This window comes from Pseudophryne corroboree, chromosome 1 (genome assembly GCF_028390025.1).
Source record: "Pseudophryne corroboree isolate aPseCor3 chromosome 1, aPseCor3.hap2, whole genome shotgun sequence".
Lineage (NCBI taxonomy): Eukaryota > Metazoa > Chordata > Amphibia > Anura > Myobatrachidae > Pseudophryne > Pseudophryne corroboree.
Genome location: NC_086444.1, coordinates 1,055,929,007 through 1,055,953,095, shown reverse-complemented (window position 1 = coordinate 1,055,953,095; position 24,089 = coordinate 1,055,929,007). Strand labels below are relative to the sequence as shown.

The 24,089-nt window shown below is 47.2% G+C and overlaps 1 protein-coding gene across 8 annotated transcripts in view; it reads left to right on the top strand.

The window, feature by feature from the left end:
• Nucleotides 1-24,089, top strand: part of PAICS (phosphoribosylaminoimidazole carboxylase and phosphoribosylaminoimidazolesuccinocarboxamide synthase) — a 124,576-nt gene that overhangs the window by 63,638 nt on the left and 36,849 nt on the right. For all 8 annotated transcript variants that reach the window (XM_063920874.1, XM_063920873.1, XM_063920876.1 and 5 more), the window contains 3 exons: nucleotides 17,384-17,836; nucleotides 18,810-18,875; nucleotides 20,793-20,959. In XM_063920874.1, the coding sequence (XP_063776944.1) occupies nucleotides 17,384-17,836; nucleotides 18,810-18,875; nucleotides 20,793-20,959 (686 nt within the window). The remainder of the gene's footprint in view (nucleotides 1-17,383; nucleotides 17,837-18,809; nucleotides 18,876-20,792; nucleotides 20,960-24,089) is intronic.

Genomic DNA, 24,089 nt, shown 5'->3' with positions numbered 1-24,089 from the left:
ATTGGAGTCTGTTGTCAACAGTGACCAGTGCTGATTATAGATTATAGATATGGTAATTTGGCTGATGTGCTGTGCTATATAAGGGGGCCTGTCAGGCTGTGTCAGTATGCGTACATTTGACATGCTGGACTGTTGCCCTGGATGGTTGTCTTGAGAAAGGCCATTTGTGCCGAAACGTCGACATAGACCTGATGTTCTAATAAAATTCTATTAAATGTGGATTGGTGAGTGCCCTCTGCTAAGACTCAATAGTCTTATACTAATTGATATATATATATACAAAATTTATATAACCTTCCCACTATGCAGGATGATATATTGTAGTATGTTAGGCACAGGCTATATTTAGTTGTGAGGTCACACAAGCACAGTGCCCACATCTGGAGTGATAGGTGCTCTTGCTATCCCTGTACATTCTAGGTAAGAGTGACAGGTTGGTGAAGCACTGGCAGGGTCTGTCACAGCGCCAGGCAGTACAGGGTACATGAAAGCAGTACTGTGAGTATGCCGCTTTCCTGGCTACCCCCCAGTGACACAAAGGCCTCAGTCACACACACTGGGAATGGTGACAGTGAGGTCATCATATCTCTCCCCTCCCTCTCGGCAGAATGCACAGGGGCGTACAGTGCCACTGCTCCACACTCTCCTATTGGTTACTGCATCAGGAAAGTGGCTACTAGCTAAGCTGTTATTGGTTGCAGTACTTCCACATTAGAATCATTGATGGCTGTGGCATACAGTAGTCTGGCTGCACACAGTTCGCACATACACACTGGCACTCATTGATAGTCAGCTGTAGGGATTAGGAGGGATCAGTCACTGGCATCAGTGTGTTACTAATTGTGGGTCAGTTGTGGGGGCCCCATATGTGTGGGGTGACCGGCTCTGCCCAAAGTCCAGCCTTGGCGACTATTCCGCACACAGATTCCAGGCCAGTGGCAATTAGGAAGTAGAATGCCTACTAGCACACTCTTACCATTACGCTTGGTCATATCACTGGGATCATGAAGCCTAGACATTGACATTATGTGACGGGGCCTCTGCTTTCTGCAGCGGGGTACACTGGAATAACATCGGGGTGTAGAGTTGGATCTTGATCCGAGGCACCAACAGGCTAAGGCTTTGACTGTTCCCAGGATGCATTGCACCGCTTCCTCTAGGCACTGGAGCTCCGTTTGTAAGTTGGTGCCTGCAGTGCAGGCAGCTAACAGGTGGTGCTGCGCTACGCAGCCCTAATAAGAGCTTTTTAAGAAGAAAGAAGACTTCAAGGGCCGCAGAACAGGCATGTCATGCTGACATTCTGTGCTGCGGCTCCATCACCTCCCCAGCGGCGCTGCATACTCCCGGGCCCTGGTTGCCGGGTACTTGCAGCGGAGGCGCTCCGGTCATCAGACACACATCACCGCTGCTGCTCTCCTGGATCACGTGGCCGCACTTCAGGGAGGAGGTAAGAGGGTCTCCCAGGTGGGACCCGCCGAAATCGCGGTCCCAGGAGACGGACCGCACCGCTGGCGTGGACACTGTGGCCGTGCAGGGACCCTACTATATCCACCAGGGCAGGGAACACAGGTCGGATTTACTAAAATCCATTTATTATAGACTTCATAGTACCCAGTGGTGTAGTCCAGCAGAAGATTTAAGGCGCTGACTTGTAGCCCCTCCCCCAGCTCCAGGCGCCATCTACAGCAGTTGTTCCCGTCCTGGAGCTGCATCTCTCTCTCTCTCTCACTCCCTGTCAGCGTTTGGGCACCATTTCACAGAGCTGCGCTGATCATGGGACTGCTGGGCACTGTCTCCTCTGTAAAGCCGCCTGTCTCATCAGCACTGTGCATTTACAGGGCACTTAAGTATTCTATATGTCGTTTAGACAGCGTTGGTTAAGAACAAGTGTATTGGCTATATGAATATTTAGTACAAGTATTCTGTGATATACATCCAGTGTTTACTGTGCATTATTATATCTGTATACATACATATCTCTATGTAGTATTACTAGTCCAGTGCAGTCTTATTGTTTATATGTAATAATTTCGGCATTGTACCTGTGACTGTGTGTGCCTATAGCTGCTGTGTGGATTCTATTCTGTGTATCACACGGATTGCTATCACTATATTCTGTACCCTGGGGAACTAAGTGCGTCAGGGTCTCGTATACCATATAGTGTTCCACAGGATATACTGTTTTGTATTTTTCACTGTGTGTTTCAGTCACCTCATACCACTTAAATCTTCTGTTTGTGCTCTGCAATTGCAGTCACATATCTTACGGGTTTTTTGTCAGGTATTGTGTTTGTCTGGCTGTATTGTTCTGATACGCCCTAAGGCTACATTCCCAATAATGTCTGCTGCACAGGGCGGGAAATCCGCAGACACTCCTGCATCATGCTGTGCTGGTGCCACGGATTTACCTGAGGAAATTATTTCTGCTGAGGGTCCAGGAACTGGGTGCGGGGGGCAGCACCTGTGGCAGATCCACTTTGGGCTGCATTTTTAAATATGCTGACTACGCTTGTAACAACACTTACGCCTCCTGTGGGACCTCTTGTGCCATTACAGCCACATATTGTCCCTGTAGTTAATCCACCATGGGCGGATACTCTGTCAACCCAGTTACAGCAATTAAATCAGTCCTTGGTTAAACAAAAATCTAACCTTCGCCCTACTGGGACCAAAGGGTCATCGAAGCGGGCCATTTCTTCCTCACCATCCACTAATATTTCGAATGATTCTTCCGATTCGGATGCGGAATATACTGATCCATCAGATGCTGATACTGCTGCTTCTGATGAAGATTCTTCAACACAGGTTGATGTTCCTAACCTAGTGGAGGCAATCATGCTGATTCTTCAGATTGATTATGTGATTGACCCACTTTATATGTCTAAGAAACTTGATAAGTTCAAACGTCAGAGTCTTACCACATTCTGACCATTTAATTGACATATGTCAGGAATCCTGGTCTTCTCCAGGAAATAAATTTTCCCTGTCTAAAAAGAGGATAACGAGCTAACATATCTCTGCGGAGTTGAGTAACAAGTGGGAAACCCCGCCACCAGTGTACTCACATGTAGCCCGTCTTGTGGTGTCATTTACTCTACCTGTCACTACTGTCACTTCTTTGAAGTAGCTGATGGATAAGCATGTGGAGGGTTGCTTGAAGTCTATTTACACTCTTACAGGTGCTGTACATAGACCCACTATGGCAGCCTCTTGGGCTACAAAAGACATTGAAGCATGGGTTCAAGTAATTGACGAAGAGCTACCTCTGAATTTTTCTAACACTGCCAGACAATATCTGACCTATATTACTGCAGCTTCCCACTATATTCAGGAGGCAGCCTCTGATGCAGGCATTATGGCGGCCAAGGCATCTGCTAAGTCTATCCTGGCTTGCCGGATTCTGTGGTTACAGTCCTGGTCGGTGGACCTGGACTCTAAGAAGACCTTGGCGGTACTCCCTTTTAAGTGAGATATACTATTTGGAGATGAGCTGAACAAAATTGTGACCGACTTGGTGTCGGCCAAGACTGCGTTTCTCCCAAGTACTAATCCTTCGGTTCCGAAGGCTAAGAGTACTACTTTTCGTTCCTTTCGACCTCCAGGTAAAGCAAAGGGTCAGGCATACCCGAGACAGGCTCGCACTTCCAAGTCCTCTAAGCCCAAACCTAAACATTCTTGGGCCGCCCATCAGCCTGCTTCCAATTCAGACAAGCCTGCTGCATGATGGGGCGGGCCTCCCCCTGGGGGACCCTAGGGTGGGAGGCAGACTTCTGCAGTTCGCCCAGGTATGGTTAAATTCCACTTTGGACGCCTGGGTGCAGAAAGTGGTCGCTCACGAGTTCGCAATCTCTTTCAAGATACGTCCCCCTCGCCAGTTTTGCTCAGCGGTTATCCCTTCGGATCCGTTAAAAGCACAAACTCTACATTTGGTTGTCCAATCCCTCCTGGATACAGGAGTGATAGTGCCGGTGCCTCTGTCTCAGAGAGGCAGGGGAATACTATTCAACGCTGTTTCTAGTTCCGAAACCGAATGGATCCTCCCGACCTATACTCAAATCTTTGAACAAATTTGTGAATGTGTCCAAATTCCGTATGGAAACTCTGCGCTCTATTGTACTGGCTAGGGAACCCAAGGACTATATGGTATCCCTGGATATACAGGATGCTTACCTACACATACCTATTTCCATGTCGCATCAGCAATATCTTCGGTTTGCTATTGGCAACCTTCATTATCAGTTCCAAGCCTTGCCTTTCGCACTGACCACGGCTCCTTGGATCTTCACCAAGGTCATGGTGGTTATGACGGCCCTTCTCGCCATCAGGGTATCAGGATCCTGCTGTATCTGGACGACTTGTTGATCCTGGCGAACTCCCCAGAGGTTCTCCTCCATCATCTGGAACTGACGGTCCAATTCCTGCAAGCCCACGGATGGCTCATCAACTGGAAGAAATCCTTACTGGTCCCTGCTCAGAGCATGGTGCACCTGGGGGCATTACTGGACACACAACCAACGTTTGTTCTTGTCTCCAGAGAAGGTCCTGAAACTTCAGGACAGAATCAGATACTTCATCTCTCACCAAAGAGTGTCGATACACTCAGCGATGCAAGTACTAGGCCTCATGGTGTCGGCTTTCGACATGGTAGAGTACGCTCAATTTCATTCCCGCCCTTGCAGAAGTTAATCCTTTCCAAGTGGGACAGCCTGCCTCACCGGATCAGGTCTCAAATGATCTCCTTGACTCCAGAGGTTGGTTTGTCACTGAAATATACTGATGGACGATCTCCAAGCGCTACTATATAGGACTGGAATCCTTATGTCCCTGATAATCCTCAAAGAAAATGCAGAGTATAACAACACACATGAAAAGATCGTCAAACTTTGTTGTTCACTCGTTGTGTTGCTAGGACTGACCTTTATCATGCACAATGCGTTCCCATAAAGGTTTCTTTCAAAATTTCACTCCTCTGGTGGCTGCAAACTTCTCACCTACTCGAGGGCCGCAAGTTCGGAATTCAGAATTGGATTCTTCTAACCACGGATGCAAGTCTCAGAGGTTGGGGAGCAGTCATCCAGGGGGAAAACTTCCAAGGAAGGTGGTCAATTCAGGAATCTGTCCTTCAAGTAAACATTCTGGAACTAAGGGCCATATTCAACGGCCTTCTCCAAGTGGCACATCATCTGCAAGATCGGGCCATTCAGGTTCAGTCGGACAATGTCACAGCAGTGTCCTACATAAACAGGCATGGTGGAACGAAGAGCAGAGCTGCAATGTCAGAGGTAACAAGAATCCTTCTCTGGGCAGAAAGGCACGCGCTGGCGGCGATCTTCATTCCGGGAGTGGACAACTGGGAAGCTGACTTCCTCAGCAGACACGATCTCCATCCAGGAGAATGGGGCCTCCACCTGGAGGTGTTCGCAGAGGTAACAAGCTGATGGGGTGTACCTCAAATAGACATGATGGCCTCTTGCTTCAACAAGAAACTTCGGAGGTACTGCTCCAGGTCACGAGACCCACAAGCAGTGACGGTGGACGCCCTGGTGACTCCGTGGGTGTTCCAGTCAGTGTATGCATTCCCTCCACTTCCACTCATCCCTAGGGTTCTCAAACTAATAAAAAGATCAGGAATTCCGTCGATCCTCATTGCTCTGCACTGGCCAAGAAGGGCTTGGTACGCGGATCTTCTGGCATTACTGCTGGAGGATCCGAGGCCTCTTCCTCTTCATGAGGACCGTCTACAACAGGGGCCGTTCGCCTATCAAGACTTCACGCAGCTACGTTTGACAGCATGGAGGTTTAACGCCAGATCTTACAGTGGGGCAAAAAAGTATTTGGACAGCCACCGATTGTGCAAGTTGACCCACTTAAAAAGATGAGAGGTCTGTAATTTCCATCATAGGTACACTTCAACTGTGAGAGACAGAATCTGAAAATCAAAAACCGGAAATCACATTGTATGATTTTTAAACAATTTACTTGTATATCCTTGTGAAAATTAAATATTTGGACACCTACCAAGCAGCAAGATTTCTGGCTCTCACAGACCTGTTACTACTTCTTTAAGAAGCTCTTCTATTCTCCACTCGATACCTGTATTAATGGCACCTGTTTGAACTGGTTATCTGTATAAAAGACACCTGTCCACACCCTCAAACCGTTAGACTGCTACCTCTCCACCATGGGCAAGACCAGAGAGCTGTCTAAGGACTCAAGGTACAAAATTGTAGAGCTGCACAAGGCTGGGATGAGCTACTCGACAATAGGCAAGCAGCTTGGTGAGAAGAGATCAACTGTTGGCGCAAGTATTAAAAAATGGAAGAAATACAAGATCACTGACAATCTCCCTCGACCTGGGGCTCCATGCAAGATCTCACCTCGTGGGGTATCAATGATCTTGAGAACGGTGAGGAATCAGCCCAGAACTACACGGGGGGGACCTGGTCAATGACCTCAAGAGAGCTTGGACCATAGTCACAAAGGTTACTATTAGTAACACACTACGTCATCATGGATTGAAATCCTGCAGCGCCCGAAAGGTCCCCCTGCTTAAGCCAGCACATGTCCAGGCCCGTCTAAAGTTTGCCAGTGACCATCTGGATGATCCAGAGGAGGATTGGGAGAATGTAATGTGGTCAGATGAGAGCAAAATCAAACTTTTTGGTATAAACTCCACTCGCCGTGTTTGGAGGGAGAAGAATGATGAATGGCTTCCCAAGAACACCATACTCACTGTGAAGCATGGGGGTGGAAACATCATGCTTTGGGGCTGCTTTTCTGCAAAGGGGACAGGACGACTGATCTGTATTAAGGAGAGGATGAATGGGGCCATGTATCGTGAGATTTTGGGCAAAAACCTCCTTCCCTCGGTAAGAGCATTGAAGATGAAACGTGGCTGGGTCTTCCAGCATGACAATGACCCCAAACACACCGCCCGGGCAACTAAGGAGTGGCTCCGTAAGAAGCAGTTCAAGGTCCTGGAGTGGCCTAGCCAGTCTCCAGACCTCAACCCAATAGAAAATCTGTGGAGGGAGTTGAAAGTCCATGTTGCCCGGCGACAGCCCCAAAACATGACAGATCTAGAGAACATCTGCATGGAAGAGTGGGCCAAAATACCTGCTACAGTGTGTGCAAACCTGGTCAAGAACTACAGGAAACGTTTGATCTCTGTAATTGCCAACCGAGGTTATATTACAAAGTATTGAGTTTAATTTTTTGATTGTCCAAATATTTATTTTCTGCAAGAATATACAAATAAATTGTTTAAAAATCATACAATGTGATTTCCTGTTTTTTTGTTTTTTTTTCTTCTTCAGATTCTGTCTCTCACAGTTGAAGTGTACCTATGATGGAACTTACAGACCTCTCATCTTTTTAAGTGGGTCAACTTGCACAATCGGTGGCTGTCCAAATACTTTTTTGCCCCACTGTAGCTGGGAAGGGCATTCCGAACATTATTCCTACTCTGATCTGAGCTAGGAAGGGGGTAACGTCTAAACATTACCATCGGATTTGGAAAAAGTAGGTCTCTTGGTGGTAAGAATCTAAGAAGTTTCCTATGGTGGAGTTTCAACTGGGTCGTTTTCTCCTCTTTCTGCAAGCAGGTGTAGATGTGGGCCTATGCTTGGGCTCAATCAAAGTCCAGATTTCGGCCTTTTCCATTTTCTTCCAGAAACAATTGGCTGCTATCCCTGAGGTTCAGACTTTCTTGACAGGAGTTCTGCACATCCAACCACCCTTTGTGCCTCCTATGGCGCCTTGAGATCTTAATGTGGTGTTGCAGTTCCTGCAATCGGATTGGTTCGAACCTTTACAGGAGGTGAACGTAAAGTTTCTTACTTGGAAGGCGGTCACACTGTTGGCATTGGCATCTGCAAGACGTGTGTCGGAATTGGGGGCATTGTCGCACAAGAGCCCCTACTTCATTTTCCACGAGGATAGAGCTGAGCTCAGTATGCGTCCGCAATTTCTTCCAAAGGTTGTGTCACCTTTTCATATCAACCAGCCTATTGTGGTGCCAGTGGCTACTGACACCTCAATTAGCTCAAAGTCCTTGGATGTTGTGCGGGCTTTGAAGATATATGTGAAGAGAACTTCTCGTCACAGCAAATCGGACGCTCTATTTGTCCTTTATCATCCGAACAAGATTGGGTGTCGTGCTTCTAAGCAGACAATTTCTCTCTAGATCAGTACATCCCCATGGTACTAAATTGGACCCCAGCATCCTCTAGGACGTAAGAGAAAATAGGGTTTTAATTACCTACCGGTAAATCCTTTTCTCGTAGTCCATAGAGGATGCTGGGCGCCCGCCCAGTGCTTCGTATTCCTGCATAGTTACTTGGTTCAGCCGTTGCTGAATTGTTCCAAGTTGGTTAGCTTGGCTTTCCTTTTTGTTCTGTGTGAGCTTGTGTGAATCTCCCCACTATCTGTGCATTTCCTTCTCTCGAAGTATGTCCGTCTCCTCGGACACAGTTTCTAGACAGAGTCTGGTAGGAGGGGCATAGAGGGAGGGGCCAGCCTACACTATTAATCTCTTAAAGTGCCAGTGGCTCCCAAAGGACCCGTTCATAATGGTACTAAATTGGACCCCAGCATCCTCTACGGACTATGGAAGGTAATTAAAATCCTATTTTCTCCTAAACTGATTAAGATAACATTATGTTGCAACTGGTATGGTATGGATATAGACTGTACGTGTAGTATTTGTTAATACCCAAGGGTAAATTTACTAAGATAGGAGTTCTATTTAAGATTGGATGTTGCCCATAGCTGCCCATAGCATTTATGTAGCACCTTCTAGAAGATAATACCTGGAATCTGATTGGTTAAATAGAAATCCCATTTTGTAAATTTATTCCCCAGAGTCTAAAGTATGGGTGATTGCATATGTCTGTTGAGTTGCACCAATACCAGGACGTATTTCTCTAGATTATCTCTCTGACATCTCCGTCAGCCTCTGCTCTCTCTATCCCATCTCTGGCTTACAGTTGGTAGGAATGCATTTACTGAGAATGGAACAATAGTAGGTATTTCATTGCACCCCAATCTCTAGTTATTTTATAACACTATAATGCCATATAGAAGTTACATTTAATAGTCTAACAGCTGAAGACTAAGAGAACTGTAGATTCAGTGCATCCAGAAAGTATTCACAGCGCTTCACCTTTTCACCATTTTGTCATGTTACAGCCTTATTCCAAAATGGAATAAATTAATTTTTTCTCTCAAAATTCTACACGCAATACCCCATAACGATAACATGAAAAAAGTGTTGTGTTTTCTGTTTGTTTTTTTTAGATTTTTGCAAATTTATTTAAAATGAAAAAAATGAAGAAATCACATGTACATAAGTATTCACAGCCTTTGCTCAATACTTTGATGCACATTTTGGCAGCAATTACAGCCACAAGTCTTTTTGAATATGATGCCATAAGCTTGGCACACCTATCTTTGGGCAGTTTCGCCCATTCTTCTTTGCAGCACCTCTCAAGCTCCATCAGGTTGGATGGGAAGCGTCTGTGCACAGTCATTTTCAGATCTCTCCAGAGATGTTCAATCGGATTCAAGTCTGGGCTCTGGCTGGGCCAGTGAAGGACATTCACAGATTTGTCCTGAAGCCACTTCTTTGATATCTTGGCTGTTTGCTTAGGATTGTTGTCCTGCTGAAAGATGAACCGTCGCCCCAGTCTGAGGTCAAGAGCGCTCTGGAGCAGGTTTTCATCCAGGATATTTCTCCTTCATCCACTAGGGGCCACTGGAGCGTAGTTACAATGGGGAAATAGTAGGCAGTAATTGGGAGCTGGCACTTTAAAATTCTCACACTGTGGCTAGCTCCTCCCCTACTATCTCCCCTCCAAGCCAGTCTTAGTTAGTGCCCGAGGTGAGCTGGTTCACTTGGGTTTAGCTGAAGAAATTTTTTATTTTTTATTTATTATTTTATTTTCTTTCTTACACACACAGACTGGCAGCTCTGCCACTGCCAGTCTGCACCGCGGGAGCTGCCGGCGGGGTCCCATCGCAGCTGCGTGCGGCTCGGGATGGGCCCCGGCTGAGGGAGACACTGAGCTCTCCTGAGTTGGCCGGACACCGCTGCGTGCGGCGCGTGTCGGGGCCGCTCCACCAGCAGAAGATTCCGGCAGCACGGCAGCGGTAAGTCTCAAAAGTGACCGGACACCGCTGCGTGCGGCGCGTGTCGGGGTCGCTCTGTCGAGCAGAGTATAAGTCAACACCGCTGAGTGCGGCGCGTGTCTGGACTACATCAGGACAGCGGTGAGTACAATCTCCCCCCCTCCAGACTGATGTATGATTGTACAGATTTAATTGTGCACCCCCCCTATACTCCCCAGTCAGAGACAAGCTGACGGGTATCAGAGGCGCACTTATTATTTTGAATTTGAAATTACGTGGGGGGCGGAGCTACAGCCCGCTCTGTAAGCGGGCTCAGCGCTCTCCGCTCCCGGCCGCAGCATAAGGCAGCCGGGTGATACACTTCCCGCTTATTTTTACACTTCTGCGGGTTTCATTTGCAGTGTCTCCTCTAGTCCGGTGGGCTAAAGCAGCATGTTAACAGAAAAATAAGCACATTCTCGTGGGTTCGGATCTCAGAGATGTTGGTTATATATTTAAAGGGGGGGCGGGGCGGAGCTAACTCCCGCTCCGCTCCCCGGCCGCAGCATACAGGTGGCCGGGAGGGATACAAAGCGCTTCCCGCTTACTGTACAGAGCAGCGGGTTTTCAAACTTGGCGCCGAATCGGGGGGGGGGGGGGGGGTTTGGCGGAGCTAACTCCCGCTCCGTACGGCGGCTCTGCGCTCTCCGGCAGCTGCAGCACAAGTCCTCCGCTCCCCGGACCGCTGCAGCTCAAGTCCTCCGCTCCCCGGACCCCGGACCGCTGCAGCACAAGTCCTCTGCTCCCCGGACCGCTGCAGCACAAGTCCTCCGCTCTCCGGCCGCCGCAGCCCAAGTCCTCCGCTCCCCGGACCGCTGCAGCACAAGTCCTCTGTTTCCCGGACCGCGGCAAGCTCCTTTCCTCTGTCTGGCTGTTCAAGGAGCATATTTACTTTTAAAAGGTATCTTTTTCTGTGCATGCAGATGCTGGCTGCCATTCCTCCCTGCAGGGGAGTCATTTCAGAGAGGCTGTACATTAGGAACCTGCTCTATTGCAGGAGCTGGGGCTCAGCTCATTAATGATTAAAATCTAGGGTGCAAGTATTTATCTACCCTGGTATTTATCTACCCTGTTAGAAAGTTCACATAGACAGTATTTATCTACTCTGTTGGGTTCACTGTGTATGTGTGTGTGTGTGTATGTATGTGTGTGTGTATATATATATATATATATATATATATATATATATATATATATATATATATACATACATTACAATATATAGGGAATAAAACAAACCACTTCCGCAATGTTTTATAATAACAAAATATCCCACCTTGCCACATAACATTTTCCCCCATCTTTTCTCGCAGGCTGGCCACCATTTTGAAAAGCCAGCGGAACCTCCGAGAAACATCTGGTGCACCTAAATTAGGGGGCACTACATACGGGGCAGGGTGTTGCCTTCCCTTTATTATTCCTTGCTGTCACTAGGTTCTAATGCTATTTGTAATTTGGGAAATGTGTGTGGCATCAGACAAATAGCGCTGTGGCTCAGTACGCTAGTAGCGGGTATCTGAACACCAGGGTTTCAATCTCAAAAAGAAACTTTAGGGGAGCTCCTATAGCCCATGGCTAAGACTCCTGTCCCACAGCGCAGCGCTACTGGTTCAGGTCTCCGCTGCTCCAGAAAGTTTATTTGAATCGTGTCGGTCACTACACGTTATAGTGCAGACCTTACATAGGACGGTGTCTATTTAACCCACCTTTTCTCCTTGCGTTTGTCTCACCTGGGATAGTCAAAGAATTCCCTCTTAAGTGAAGTACGAGGTGAAGCCATCTGCTTAGCCCTCCACGCACCTGCAGGACGCTCCTGTTTGAACAGCTCAGATTATGCAGGTAATGTCACTGTTAACAGAGACCATGTAAGTCATTTCCCCTCTCCAGGTTTCTAAAAGAACCTTGCTAACCTTCCATGTTACACGGATTGGCGGTGGAAAGGCCTCTCTGGAAGAAGGTGAGAGATGTCCAGGATACTGATGATGTCAGTTTTCGGTGGAGTCTGAACCAGTGTCTCAGAATATCCAGGTATATTATACAGCAGTTCGTCTGATACTGCAGGTAAAGGAACTGCCAGGGACAATGTTAAGGTTGTGGCCGATGTGTTGACCATAATTTTTTTTAACGCGGACACGTCAGGTCCATCAGGGTTCGACGCCGATGACGAAATGACAGCGACTGGTCCAGTTTCGGTTGAGCTCGGCAGGCTCCGGTAGGCGGCCTGCAAGACACACGAATACACAATTTCAGGTATCAAACAATGTTTGTTTTCCTATCCTTTCCCCGCAGACGCCAGGAAAGGGTATCAGACCCTCTCCACGGTATACCCCTCGATGTATCGCCGGTCCAACAAGCTGCCGTTTCCCTGAGGCAACCTTGCTCGGGGATCCATCGAAGACACACATACGGCAGCGGGGTTCTACCGTGTCCTGAGCAGGTAGGTTGTGGAACAATTGTCCTCTAGTCTACAGGATAATTCGCATCAGGATCAACTGATACTTTGGGACAGATCAGAATCACGATTCTGCTTTATGCTCTTTTGAGGTCTGCAGACTCGGAACCTGCATTTTCGCTTGGGGCTGTCTCAACCCGACGACCTCTGGGGCTGCGACAGTGACTGGTGAACATGAAATCCTACGGGGCAGAGGGTTCAGGGGAAGGAACTTTCTGCATGATTTCTTGAACCATTGGAGGTAAGTCCACTATTCTTTCGCCTACTGCTGCCCCAGCTTCAAGACGGACCTTTACCGGTCTTTCCTTTTACCAAGGGATCTCATGGTAACAGGCTGAAGCAGAGGTTCAGCATCCTCGGTCCAGTCTGATTTTAGGTCATCCAACACACCCACTACAGGTCACACCTTCCTACCACCTGGAGGGTCCCAGGGTAGGCGTATGCAGGTGGTCCTACTGGGAGGACTGAGAAGGCTTGGGCGGTTACAGACTAGGTTTTGGAATAAAACCGTCTCCGGGGTCCCTCGGCGTGGGTCGGCCAGTCAACAATGACAAAAGCAGTCATACTGCAGGCGGCGCTCCATATGCTTCTAACCGCAAAGGGTGTTGATCCCTGTTTTTACATTTCATTTGAATCGGGACAGTTCTCAGGCCTTTGTTTTCTTTTCACGGGCCGAAGCTAGATGGCTCGGCCAGGCCTATTCTGGCCTTAGAATCTTTTCAGTCTGTGATTGCTAGTTTTGAACAAGAAAGGAGGTTTTTACGCGTCCCTTGTCTTCAGGGATGCTTGTTTTCTGATTTCCGTTGGGTTTCCTCATCGGACTTTTCTCAGATTCGCATTACAGGATACTCATTTTCACTGCCAGTACTTTCCATTCGGTCTCTCTTCCGCTCCCACAGGGTTCAGGAAGATCACAGAATAACTCTTTTTCAGGGGCAGGAAGTGACGTTTGTTCCCTACTTGGACAATCTTCTACTAGTATCCCACTCTGCAGATTAGGTGGCTTCTGAATATCCTGAGGATCCAGGAGCTTCTGGTTTGACACGGATCCAATTATGCTCCTCGTAAACGTTTCTCAACACGGCCCGTCAGGATTTTTCCTTCCTCGGCACCGGGTTCTCTCTTTCTTCAGTAAGGTTGCGACGCCATGAGTGGTCGCCTGCATTCCCCTCTGAGCGGAGGACAACAATTTTCTTTCCAGGTCAAGCCGCCAGGTCAGACTCCCGGGTGAGGGGACATTCCCCGGAGTTTTGTCAGCTGGTCCGCTGTTGGCGGAGATTTCAGATCGCCCTCAGGGCGTTCTGACTGACTCTTTAAGACGTGAGCTCTGGCGGCAGTAGCCGAGGATACCCTCAGGGCTCCTTGGAGTTTCTGGTTAGTCTATCCTGCCTCCTTTTCTATTTCTACCTCACTTTCGGTAACACAGGAGGGGAGAGTGCGCGCTAGTCCTCTCGGTGGCTCCGGTTGGGCCACGCATGACTTACATTTCCAGCCTGCACCTGTTGTCAGTAGAGGAACCTTGGCTCCTACCTCGACTGGTCTGTCTACTTCAACAGGGTCCTTTTCCTTGTTCAATCTTAAACTGGTTTCGTTTAACCTCACGACTATTCACGAGACCTTAGAAGGGAGGAGTTCCCTAGTTCGGTAATGCATACTGGGCCCCGATGTCAGAAGTCTGTTACCTCTTCTCGCTTTTGCCACTTTTGGAAAACTTTATGGGGCATAGGAGGATAACAGGGGTTTTCTCCTTCTTTCAGTTACCATTCAGCCGTCATCTTTGGTTTCTCTGGGAAGTTTTGCTTGGCTGCGCTTCAACATACATTGACCTGAAATTTAGGTCTCTGCCCTTTCGGTTTTCTTCCAAAAGAGATTAGCCTGCCGGCCGTAAGTTCGGGTTTTCTTTCAGGGAGTACTCTATTGGCAACTCCCCCGGCTGAACTTCAGACTCAGCGGTCGTTTCTTCCAGAGGGGATGTCCGTTTTTCCTATATATCTGACACTAGTGTTTTCGTCCCTCTTTGAAGGTTGTCAGGGCTCGCCGACTCTCTCTACAGAGATCTTCGGCTATTCGACGAAGTGTTTTCTTCCTTCTTCTGTACGATGCTCCCGTAATAAATAGCCGGGGTCCCAGCAGACGCTGTGCCGTTGGATACATCTGACCATCAGACAGTCTTCTTGGTGGTTGCTCGGGAGCCTCCGTTTTCCATTTCAGCGCACTTTACGAGCGTTGTGGAACCTTCGTGGGCGGCTGCCCGTGGGGTCTCCATGAATACTTTGTCGGGCGGCTACTTGGTCGGACCGACATTCGTTTTGTCAAATTCTACAAGTTTGACTCTGTTGCGGCCTCTGCATTACAGTTTGGCCGAGCGGTTTTTACAGGACTCAGCGCTCTCCCACCCGTTTTGGGAGCTCTGGGACGTCCCCATTGTAACTACGCTCCAGTGGCCCCTAGTGGATGAAGGAGAAATCGGGATTTTGGTACTTACCGATAAATCCATTTCTCCGATTCCACAGGGGCCACTGGACGCCCGCCCAGCGCTGTTCCTCCTTGTTTTTTGCTTAACGTTTTGCAGATCACCATATGACTGCTTGTTGAGTTCGGGCTAGCCTGTTGTATGTTAGGTTCTGTTCCAGGTTTGGTTTGTGTTATCCTGGTTTACAGGGCTTCATTAACCTCCTCTACCTTACGGTTTGTTTATTCCAGCTCTCCTCGGGCACAGTTTTACGTAGACTGGCTTGGAGGGGAGATAGTAGGGGAGGAGCTAGCCACAGTGTGAGAATTTTAAAGTGCCAGCTCCCAATTACTGCCTACTATTTCCCCATTGTAACTACGCTCCAGTGGCCCCTGTGGAATCGGAGAAAGGGATTTATCGGTAAGTACCAAAATCCTGATATCTGTACATTGCTGCATTCATCTTTCCCTCTATCCTGACTAGTCTCCCAGTCCCTGCCGCTGAAAAACATCCCCACAGCATGATGCTGCCACCACCATGCTTCATTGTAGGGAAGATATTGGCATGGTGATGAGCGGTGCCTGGTTTCCTCCAAATGTGATGCCTTGCATTCACGCCAAAGAGTTCAATCTTTGTCTCATCAGACCAGAGACTTTTGTTTCTCTTGGTCTTAGGTGCATTTTGGCAAACTCCAGGCGGGCTGCCGTGTGCTTTTTACTAAGGAGTGGCTTCCGTCTGGCCACTCTACCATACAGGCCTGATTGGTGGATTGCTGCAGAGATGGTTGTCCTTCTGGAAGATTCTCCTCTCTTCACAGAGGAATGCTGTAGCTCTGACAGAGTGACCATCGGGTTCTTGGTCACCTCTCTGACTAGGGCCCTTCTCCCCAGATCGCTCAGTTTAGATGGCCGGCCAGCTCTAGGAAGAGTCCTGGTTGTTCTGAACTTCTTCCATTTACGAATGACTGAGGCCACTGTGCTCTTTGGGACCTTCAAAGCAACAGATATTTTCTGTACCCTTCCCCAGATTTGTGCCTCGAGGCAATCCTGTCTCTGAGGTCTATAGACAATTCCTTTGACTTCATGCTTGGTTTGTGCTCAGACATGCACTGTCAAGTGTGAGACCTTTATATAGACAGGTGTGTGCCTTTCCAAATCATGTCCAATCAACTGAATTTACCACAGGAGGTCTCCAATTAAACTGTAGGAACATCTCAAGGATGATCAGTGGATACAGGAAGCACCTGAGCTTAATTTTGAGCTTCATGGCAAAGGCTGTGACTACATATGTACATGTGATTTCTCAGTTATTTATTTTTAATAAATTTGCAAAAATCATAAAAACTTTTTTCATGTTGTCATTATGGGGTATTGTGTGTAGAATTTTGAGGGGAAAAATGAATTTATTCCATTTTGGAATAAGGCTGTTACATAACAAAATGTGGAAAAAGTGAAGCGCAGTGAATACTTTCCGGATGCACTGTATAATAATTACTTAGGGTCATACATGTATCCATATTATTATAATAGATAATTAGACTTTTATTAGTTGTGTTGGCAGTGGTGTAACAAAAGGGGTGGGTGGGGGTGTTTGAGAGCGGGGCACTTGCCCTGGTCACTATGGCAGGGCCGACAGTGGGGGTTGTAAACCAGCAAATGAACCCCCCTCCCCCCTCTATTGTTTCTAACTTTTTCGGAGACGAGCGGTGGTGCGGTGCAATGATGGAGCCTACAACGGAACGGTCAGGCACCGCAGTACTAGCAAGAGGAGGCGGTCCATCTGATCCAACCCCCTCCCCTTTCCTCCCCCTCTCTAACACTGTTGTTGCTGGGGCTCGACGTCGTGATCTACTGACCAGCCCCGGTGTAAAAACCTGTAGACAAGACCTGGCCTTCTGCCAGCGTTGAAATGGAACCTCTGCTACTGGCATTGATGAGAGGGGGACCCGCCGCTGCTGGAGGTACACAGTGCCACTTGTACTGAAGAGGGTGGGTGAGGGGGGGGGGGGGGGGGAGGATTGGGGGAATATTATTATATTGCTAGATCTGAGACTATTTTGAAATTTATTAGTGGCATTTTGTTTTAACAGAGCATCAGACTTCTATTCCCAGAATAGAAAGACATCACATTGTAACTGTGGTTTGTTGTCTTACATGACACAGCTTCTGTGAACAGTACTCTGGATAATCAAGGCTGCATAAATGTAGGGAAAATACCTTCACAATTATTGTATGTTTCATGCCTATATATTTGCTTTACTTACTGGGTTGGTGATTGGTTCTCTGATTTTTTTATTTTTCATATGTGCCCAGGTACAGAACTAGAGGATGAGGCTGACAAGGACTTCAGAATAGTGACAGTAAATGACACAGGAGGGGGCAGAAATTGGAGTGATCACGAAGTTAGATCTCTCCTGCACGTGTGGTCAGAGGAGCGCATCTCCCGGCAACTGGAGGGTACATTCAGGAACAAAGAGCTGTTTGAGGAGATCGCTCACAAACTGTTGGAGTGTGGGATTAATAGAGACTGGAAGCAGTGCAGGACTAAGTACAAAAACCTAAAATATGAATATTACAGTGTTAAAAAAGACGAGACTCTGCATGCACTGAGAAAGAGCATGAAATTCTATGAGGAGATTGATCATTTAATACAGCGACTACCAAAGGCTTCTGAGGTGACTGCAGATAGTGTTCATATTGAAGGATTTACGTGCAGAGGAATCTGTGAAGAACCCAACACGATTACTACACAACAAGGCCTCATAGGTAAACACGAACACCTCTTGGTATCTGTGCTATTGCTCTAATTACTATAGATGGGTTGGGTATGGGATCCCGACAGGCAGATTGTCGACAGCAGCAGTCAGAATACTGACACAATTTAGTAAGCCCTCCCTACCCGCAGCCTAAGCCTAACCGGAATATGCTGTGCTATATAAGAAACATAATAAGTACAGATGGAGCCAGCGTTGTCTCTGCTGGCTGAGGCACAGGCGTGCACTCCCGGCATGACTAGGAGGTCCATCCGCCTAGTCACGCCGGGAGTGCACGGAGACGCTTCACATTTCAAGCGTCTCTGTGTGGGTGGGTGCGCGCACGCGCCCGGACGGGGATGCTCTCCATTCAAGTGAGTGGAGAGCCTCTCCGTCCGGGCGCACGGAGAAGCTCACAGTGACTAGGTGCGCCCAGGCGGGAGGGCCTAGTCACAGCGGGAGCGTCGATAACGGAGGCTCCATCTGTGTGGTGCAGGATGTATCAATGCAATACATCCCATACCTTAACACAATTATACTGGCGTTTCTTAATGCCGTATGCATGAATAATTGTGCAAGGGACTGTTCTACCGATAGGAGCCGTCCCTTGCTAAGAGAGGACCTATTGCACATGCACCAGGGAAATAACTGTCTTTGCTATAACCCTTAGGATTATTTTATGAAGGCTGCAGGATACAAACCCCTTCTTTTAGAAAAACAATACATTTGTACAGTTATCGCTCTGGTGACACCGGTCAGAATACGCGCCCACAAATGTAGGAGTTCAGATACGATGAGACACACACACACACACACACACACACACACACACACACACACACACACACACACACACATTTTAGCATGTCTTTGCCTATAATTCCTTGTTGCAGTTTGCCGTTCTTTTTGCTGTTTCAATCACAATTTATGTAAATCGTTGTGCTGTAGATATGGAAATTATGAGGTATTTATTTATAATTTAACAGCTGAAGAACGCACGGTTGAAATGAACAAACTTGTCATTGGACTAAAGAGAAAATCTTCCCCAAATGGTGAGTTGTGATGGAATAGAAGTTCTATATTGCTAACTACCACGTTTCATATTGATGTTCTACAAATATGCAATTAATGTGTTTCATGGCAAATCCTACATATTTGTTGTAGATACCTGTTTGCAGACCATATGCAAAATGTAAAATCTGGGCTGAAAAAAATTAAATCTTACATATGATGCATCGATATAGCAGGAAATGCCCTCATAAGTTTACAAATCGAAAACTTCTATATTTATTTATGCCCTCTTTCTTTTTCTTTCTTTCTTTCTTTCTTTCTTTCTTTCTTTCTTTCTTTCTTTCTTTCTTTCTTTCTTGGTGCTCTTTTGTATAACTTGGGGGTGATATGTGAACAGGTTGAGAAGTCACAAAGTGGGAAATCTAAATTGATTTGCTGGCTCTATATTATGGAAGTGATAGAGCTCTGGGTAGACTGGCTGCGTGTTGCAACCCCTGGTTCTTAGCCAATGGGGGGGATGCGCGCATATTAGTAAAATATTTTTCATGGTGATAGTACGTACTACTGTAAAGTTTTGGGTCTTTGTAATCTTTGTGGAGTGTGGCATTGCTTAGTACGAAGATTGTGATGTGTATATATTTGTGCCTGCATATTTAAGCAGTCTATATTTGACACAAGGAGTAGTGTATTCTGAAAGGACCCCTATATCTAAAATGCAAGGTAACATTCACAAATCTGTATGTGTGAATCACTGCATATACATCTGCTATGCAGCTAGGTGCTATCAGCCAAAGGCCCTGCTTATGAGTCAGACGCAAGTGGAAATGCGGGTGAATCTTGTGCAGCTCAGCATGTGCCATAGAAAGAAATTGGTGACTGCACATGCGCTGGACCAGGCAAACGATTCATCAATATTGGAGATCGCAAGTTCATATGGATTGAACCATCTGTCAACAAAGCACGTTTCCAGTGAAATGAGCATTTCTGGGCGACCGTCATGTGGACACATGGAACTGACCTCATAGGAGTGTTAGCTAGCCAGTCAGATGGTTGACAGTAACCATGTCAGTGTTCATAGGGGGAATCCTACTTCCTGAGAAGAGGGTGGGTTGCTGTTGCAGCAGTGTGTAAACACTGGCAATGGCACCCAAAATCACCCCGCTCGCTGCCACCCGGAACAGGTAATTCGGCCTATCGTACTATACCCATGTGTTCTGAGCATGGAAGCCAACTTCAATGCACGTTTGTAGCATACGTGCGCTCATTTCTGACTGGTCTCTCACACCCACTATGCGGTGGGTGCAAATCGGGATATGATGACCGCTTTGGCTGCAGATAGAAAGACAGTGGGCAGGATGTGTTTCCACATGCAGACCCATGGGCGGACTCTTGCATAAGCTAGTACTACAGTAAGTATGCTCCCATGGCCATAAACAGTGGCCGCAGGTGCATCCGACTCAAAATCAGCCCCATAGTGTCTAAATAAAGTTGTATTCCAGCTGGATGGGTGCATCAATCCTGATGTCTGTCATTCTCATAAGCTCCTGATTATTAGGTAGCATGTCTCTATAAAATGACTTGTGTTTTCTTTTAGTGGATCTTTAACTTAATCTTGTAGGGTAAATTGGAGAGTACAGTATAGATAATGTACAAGGAGCTTACTTTTCAACATATACAGAACTCCAGGCATATGTCACATATTATTCCAGTGCTAGTTCCTGGTATAGACTGCTACATTTCAGAAAATGTGACTTATTGATCATTGTTTCAACACTCCCATATAAGTAACATAGCTTTGCATTACTCCTCCACTGATGGGAACTTTCAATACCATAAAGCATAGGTTGATTATGATAATTAGTACTCGCTTAGCTTTTATTGTGAATTTAAACAAAAATTCCCAATTACATGACATTAGAAAGTCGATTCAACTTAAAAAGTATTTATTTTTTTCATAGAACCCAATACTCCAGATAAAAAGAAACCCACAAGGATTCCTATTCCTGAGGCTTCCATTATTAATATGAGTGAGAGCTATGCTACCGGAAGATTGTCTAGTCCGCACAGTGGAAGTCAGAGCGCTAGTAAAGAGCAAGCACCAGGAGAAGCAAGATTCCATGACCAGGTGAGACTATGGCACTATTCATCAGACTTGTGACATATTGTAATATATGCTCTTGTACGGTACTTTAAGCTATTACATGTAGTGACATCAATAGAATATTCATATATTCTTGACAATGTATCAACTGAGTGATTTTCTCCTGTCCTCCAGCACATTCGTACACTGATTCACACATCCAGTCAGAGGAAGGAAAGGTTACTTTGCCTATCTCTCATTGGGTTATATGCAGTCCTGTATTTGTCTCCAAACCAGGGGCGGATTGGTGTGCAGAGATGCCGGACCAGATTCTGTTTGGCTTGTCCGGCTTCCCTTCAGTGGCCACCCGTCATCCCCCATGCTGGCCGGCTGCCGCGATCAGAGTTCAGCTCCGATCGGGCAGCGTTAAGTGGACACTGAAAAATGTCCGCCGGCGGAGCGGCAGCGCATGTGCAGCCGCCCCCCACAGGAGTCTTTACAGAGCCGGGCCGTCGGTCACTACTGACGGCTCTGCCTCTTAGTCCTCCTCCAGCCCTGTCCAGCCTCTCTGAAGCAAGCCAACAAAGGAGCTGGCAGCCAATATGCAGTAAATGGCTGTAAATATTTATTATATGTATAAAAAAGGGATTTATGTTTACCTACCGTAAAATCTTTCTCTGATTCCATCTGGGGGACGCTGCACACTTACTGATGGGGTTAGAGTGTGTGGGTAGGGAGTTTGGCACAGAACCTATAGAAACTAACTCCTCCCCACTCTAACTCCTCCCACTCTCAGTCTGTCACAGAATTACCTCAGTTAACGTTGAGCAAAGCCGGAAGAGACAGATCAGAGAACCAATAAACCAGACAAAAATACGGAAGGGATCTCAGCGTCCCCCAGATGGAATCAGAGAAAGAGATTTTACGGTAAGTAAACAAAAATCCCTTTTTCTCTTTCACCCATCTGGGGTACGCTACGCACTTACTGATGGGATTTCCCAAAGAAAGCTAATTAGAGGAGGGAGAGCAAGACGGTAGAGCCGTCTGTAAAATCTGACACCCAACAGAGGTAGACTCCAAACCAAAAGTATGATAACGGTAGGACTTTGTGAAGGTATGCACCGACGACCAAGTCGCCGCTCTACACAGCTGTTCCAACAGAAACACCACCTTGAACAGCCAAGGAGGCCCCAACGGCCCTAGTCAAATGAGCCCTTAAGAGGTCAGGAACAGGGACCATAGATGATACATAGGCCTGTCGAATTACAGAAGTCACCCAACGAGCCACCGTGTTTTTAGAAGCTGGCCAACCCCGTTTGGGTGCATCAATTAGAACCAACAATGTATCCGTACGGCAAATAGATTTCGTATGGGACAAATAAATGAGTAAGGCCCTAACAACGTCCAATAATGCCAAATGACCATAGTCTCCTATGAATCTGGAACAAACGCTGGAAGCACAATATCCTGATTCAAGTGGAAAGCAGAGACAACCTTCGGCAAGAAGGAAGGTTTCGTACGCAAGACCACTCGATCATCATGAAAGACTAACAAAGGTCTGCCGCCAACTCTGAAACACGTCTGGCCGAAGCAATGGCCAAGAGAAAAACCACCTTAAGAGTAAGGAACCGCAATTCTACAGGCTCCAGAGGCTTAAACTGAGTTCTCTGAAGCACTGTTAGAACCAAATTTAAATCCCAAGGAGGGACCGGGGGAACAAACAGAGGTTGAATCCTGAGGACCCCCTGAAGAAACGTCTGGACCTACGGAATAAGGGCCAACCTTTTTTGAAAAAGTACAGACAGAGCGGAAACCTGCCCATTAAGGGAGGAAATATGAAGTCCTTTCGTCAGACCCTCCTAAAGGAAGGACAACTATCGAGGTAAACGAAGGATACCCGGTGACCACCCGCGTATCTCACACCAGGCAATGTAAGTTTGTCACACCCTATGATAAATCCGAGAGGTGACTGGTTTTCTAGCTTAGAGCATAGTTTTCACCACTGGCCGAGATAAACCCTTTGCCCTAAGAATGCTGGATTCAAGAACCATGCCGTCAAAGCCAGACGCGGTAAATCATGGTGACGACAAGGCCCTTGAAGAAGTAGTTCTGGACATAGAGGTAGACGGAAAGGTTCCCTGGTCACCATGCTGCCTAGAAGGGTGTACCACTGGCGACGAGGCCAATCTGGAGCTATGAGAATGACTGGCAGGCCTTCTCGTCTGATGCGCTGAAGCAATCGTGGAATCAGAGGAAACGGTGGAAATACATAGGCCAGATGAAACCGCCATGGAGCTATTAAGGCATCGATTAGTACTGCCTGAGGATCCTGAGCTCTTGACTTGTAAGGTGGAAGATTTTTGTTTAGACGAGACGCCATGAGGTCTACGTCGGGGGTTCCCCACGAGGCACCAGAGAGAGAGACTTCCTAATGAATCTCTCACTCCCCTGGATGAACCATGTAAGTAGTCTGCTTCACAGTTCTCCACTCCAGGAAGGTGAACTATGGAGATTGCTGGGACCCGATGTTCCGCCCACTGTAGAATATGAAAAACTTCTTTCATGGCTCTCCAGCTGCGAGTTCCTCCTTGTCTGTTGATGTAAGCCACCGCCATGGCATTGTCCGATTGAATGCGTACCGAAAGACCTCTGACGGAGGATTGTATCTGAAGCAGAGCATAACGGAATGTTCTCAATTCCAGAATGTTGATCAGTAGCTTTGTTTCCTGGAAGTGTTGAGATTGAAACACCGTCCCCCAACCTGTGAGGCTGGCGTCCGTGATAACCATCATGCAGGTCCAAACAGTGAACTGTGTCCCGTTCGTCAAATTGTGACTGTGAAGCCACCAAAGGAGCGACTGACATGTCCGAACTGACAAGCAGAACAACTGTAAGTCCAGACGTGGGCCCGTTCGAGTCCAACAGTAGAGAATCTGAACTTGAAGATGTCGAGCATGGAGTACTGCCTCGAATGTCGCTACCATCTTGCCCAATACCTGCATACACCGTAGAACTGAGACCTATGGTAATTGTAGTAGAGATCGGATCATGGAATGCAAATCCTGAATCTTGTCCTGAGGCAGAAAAACTTTCTGGTTCCTGATGTCGAATAAGAGGCCTAGGAACACCATCCTTTGAGAGGGAGTCAGAGACGATTTCGGGAAGTTCACTATCC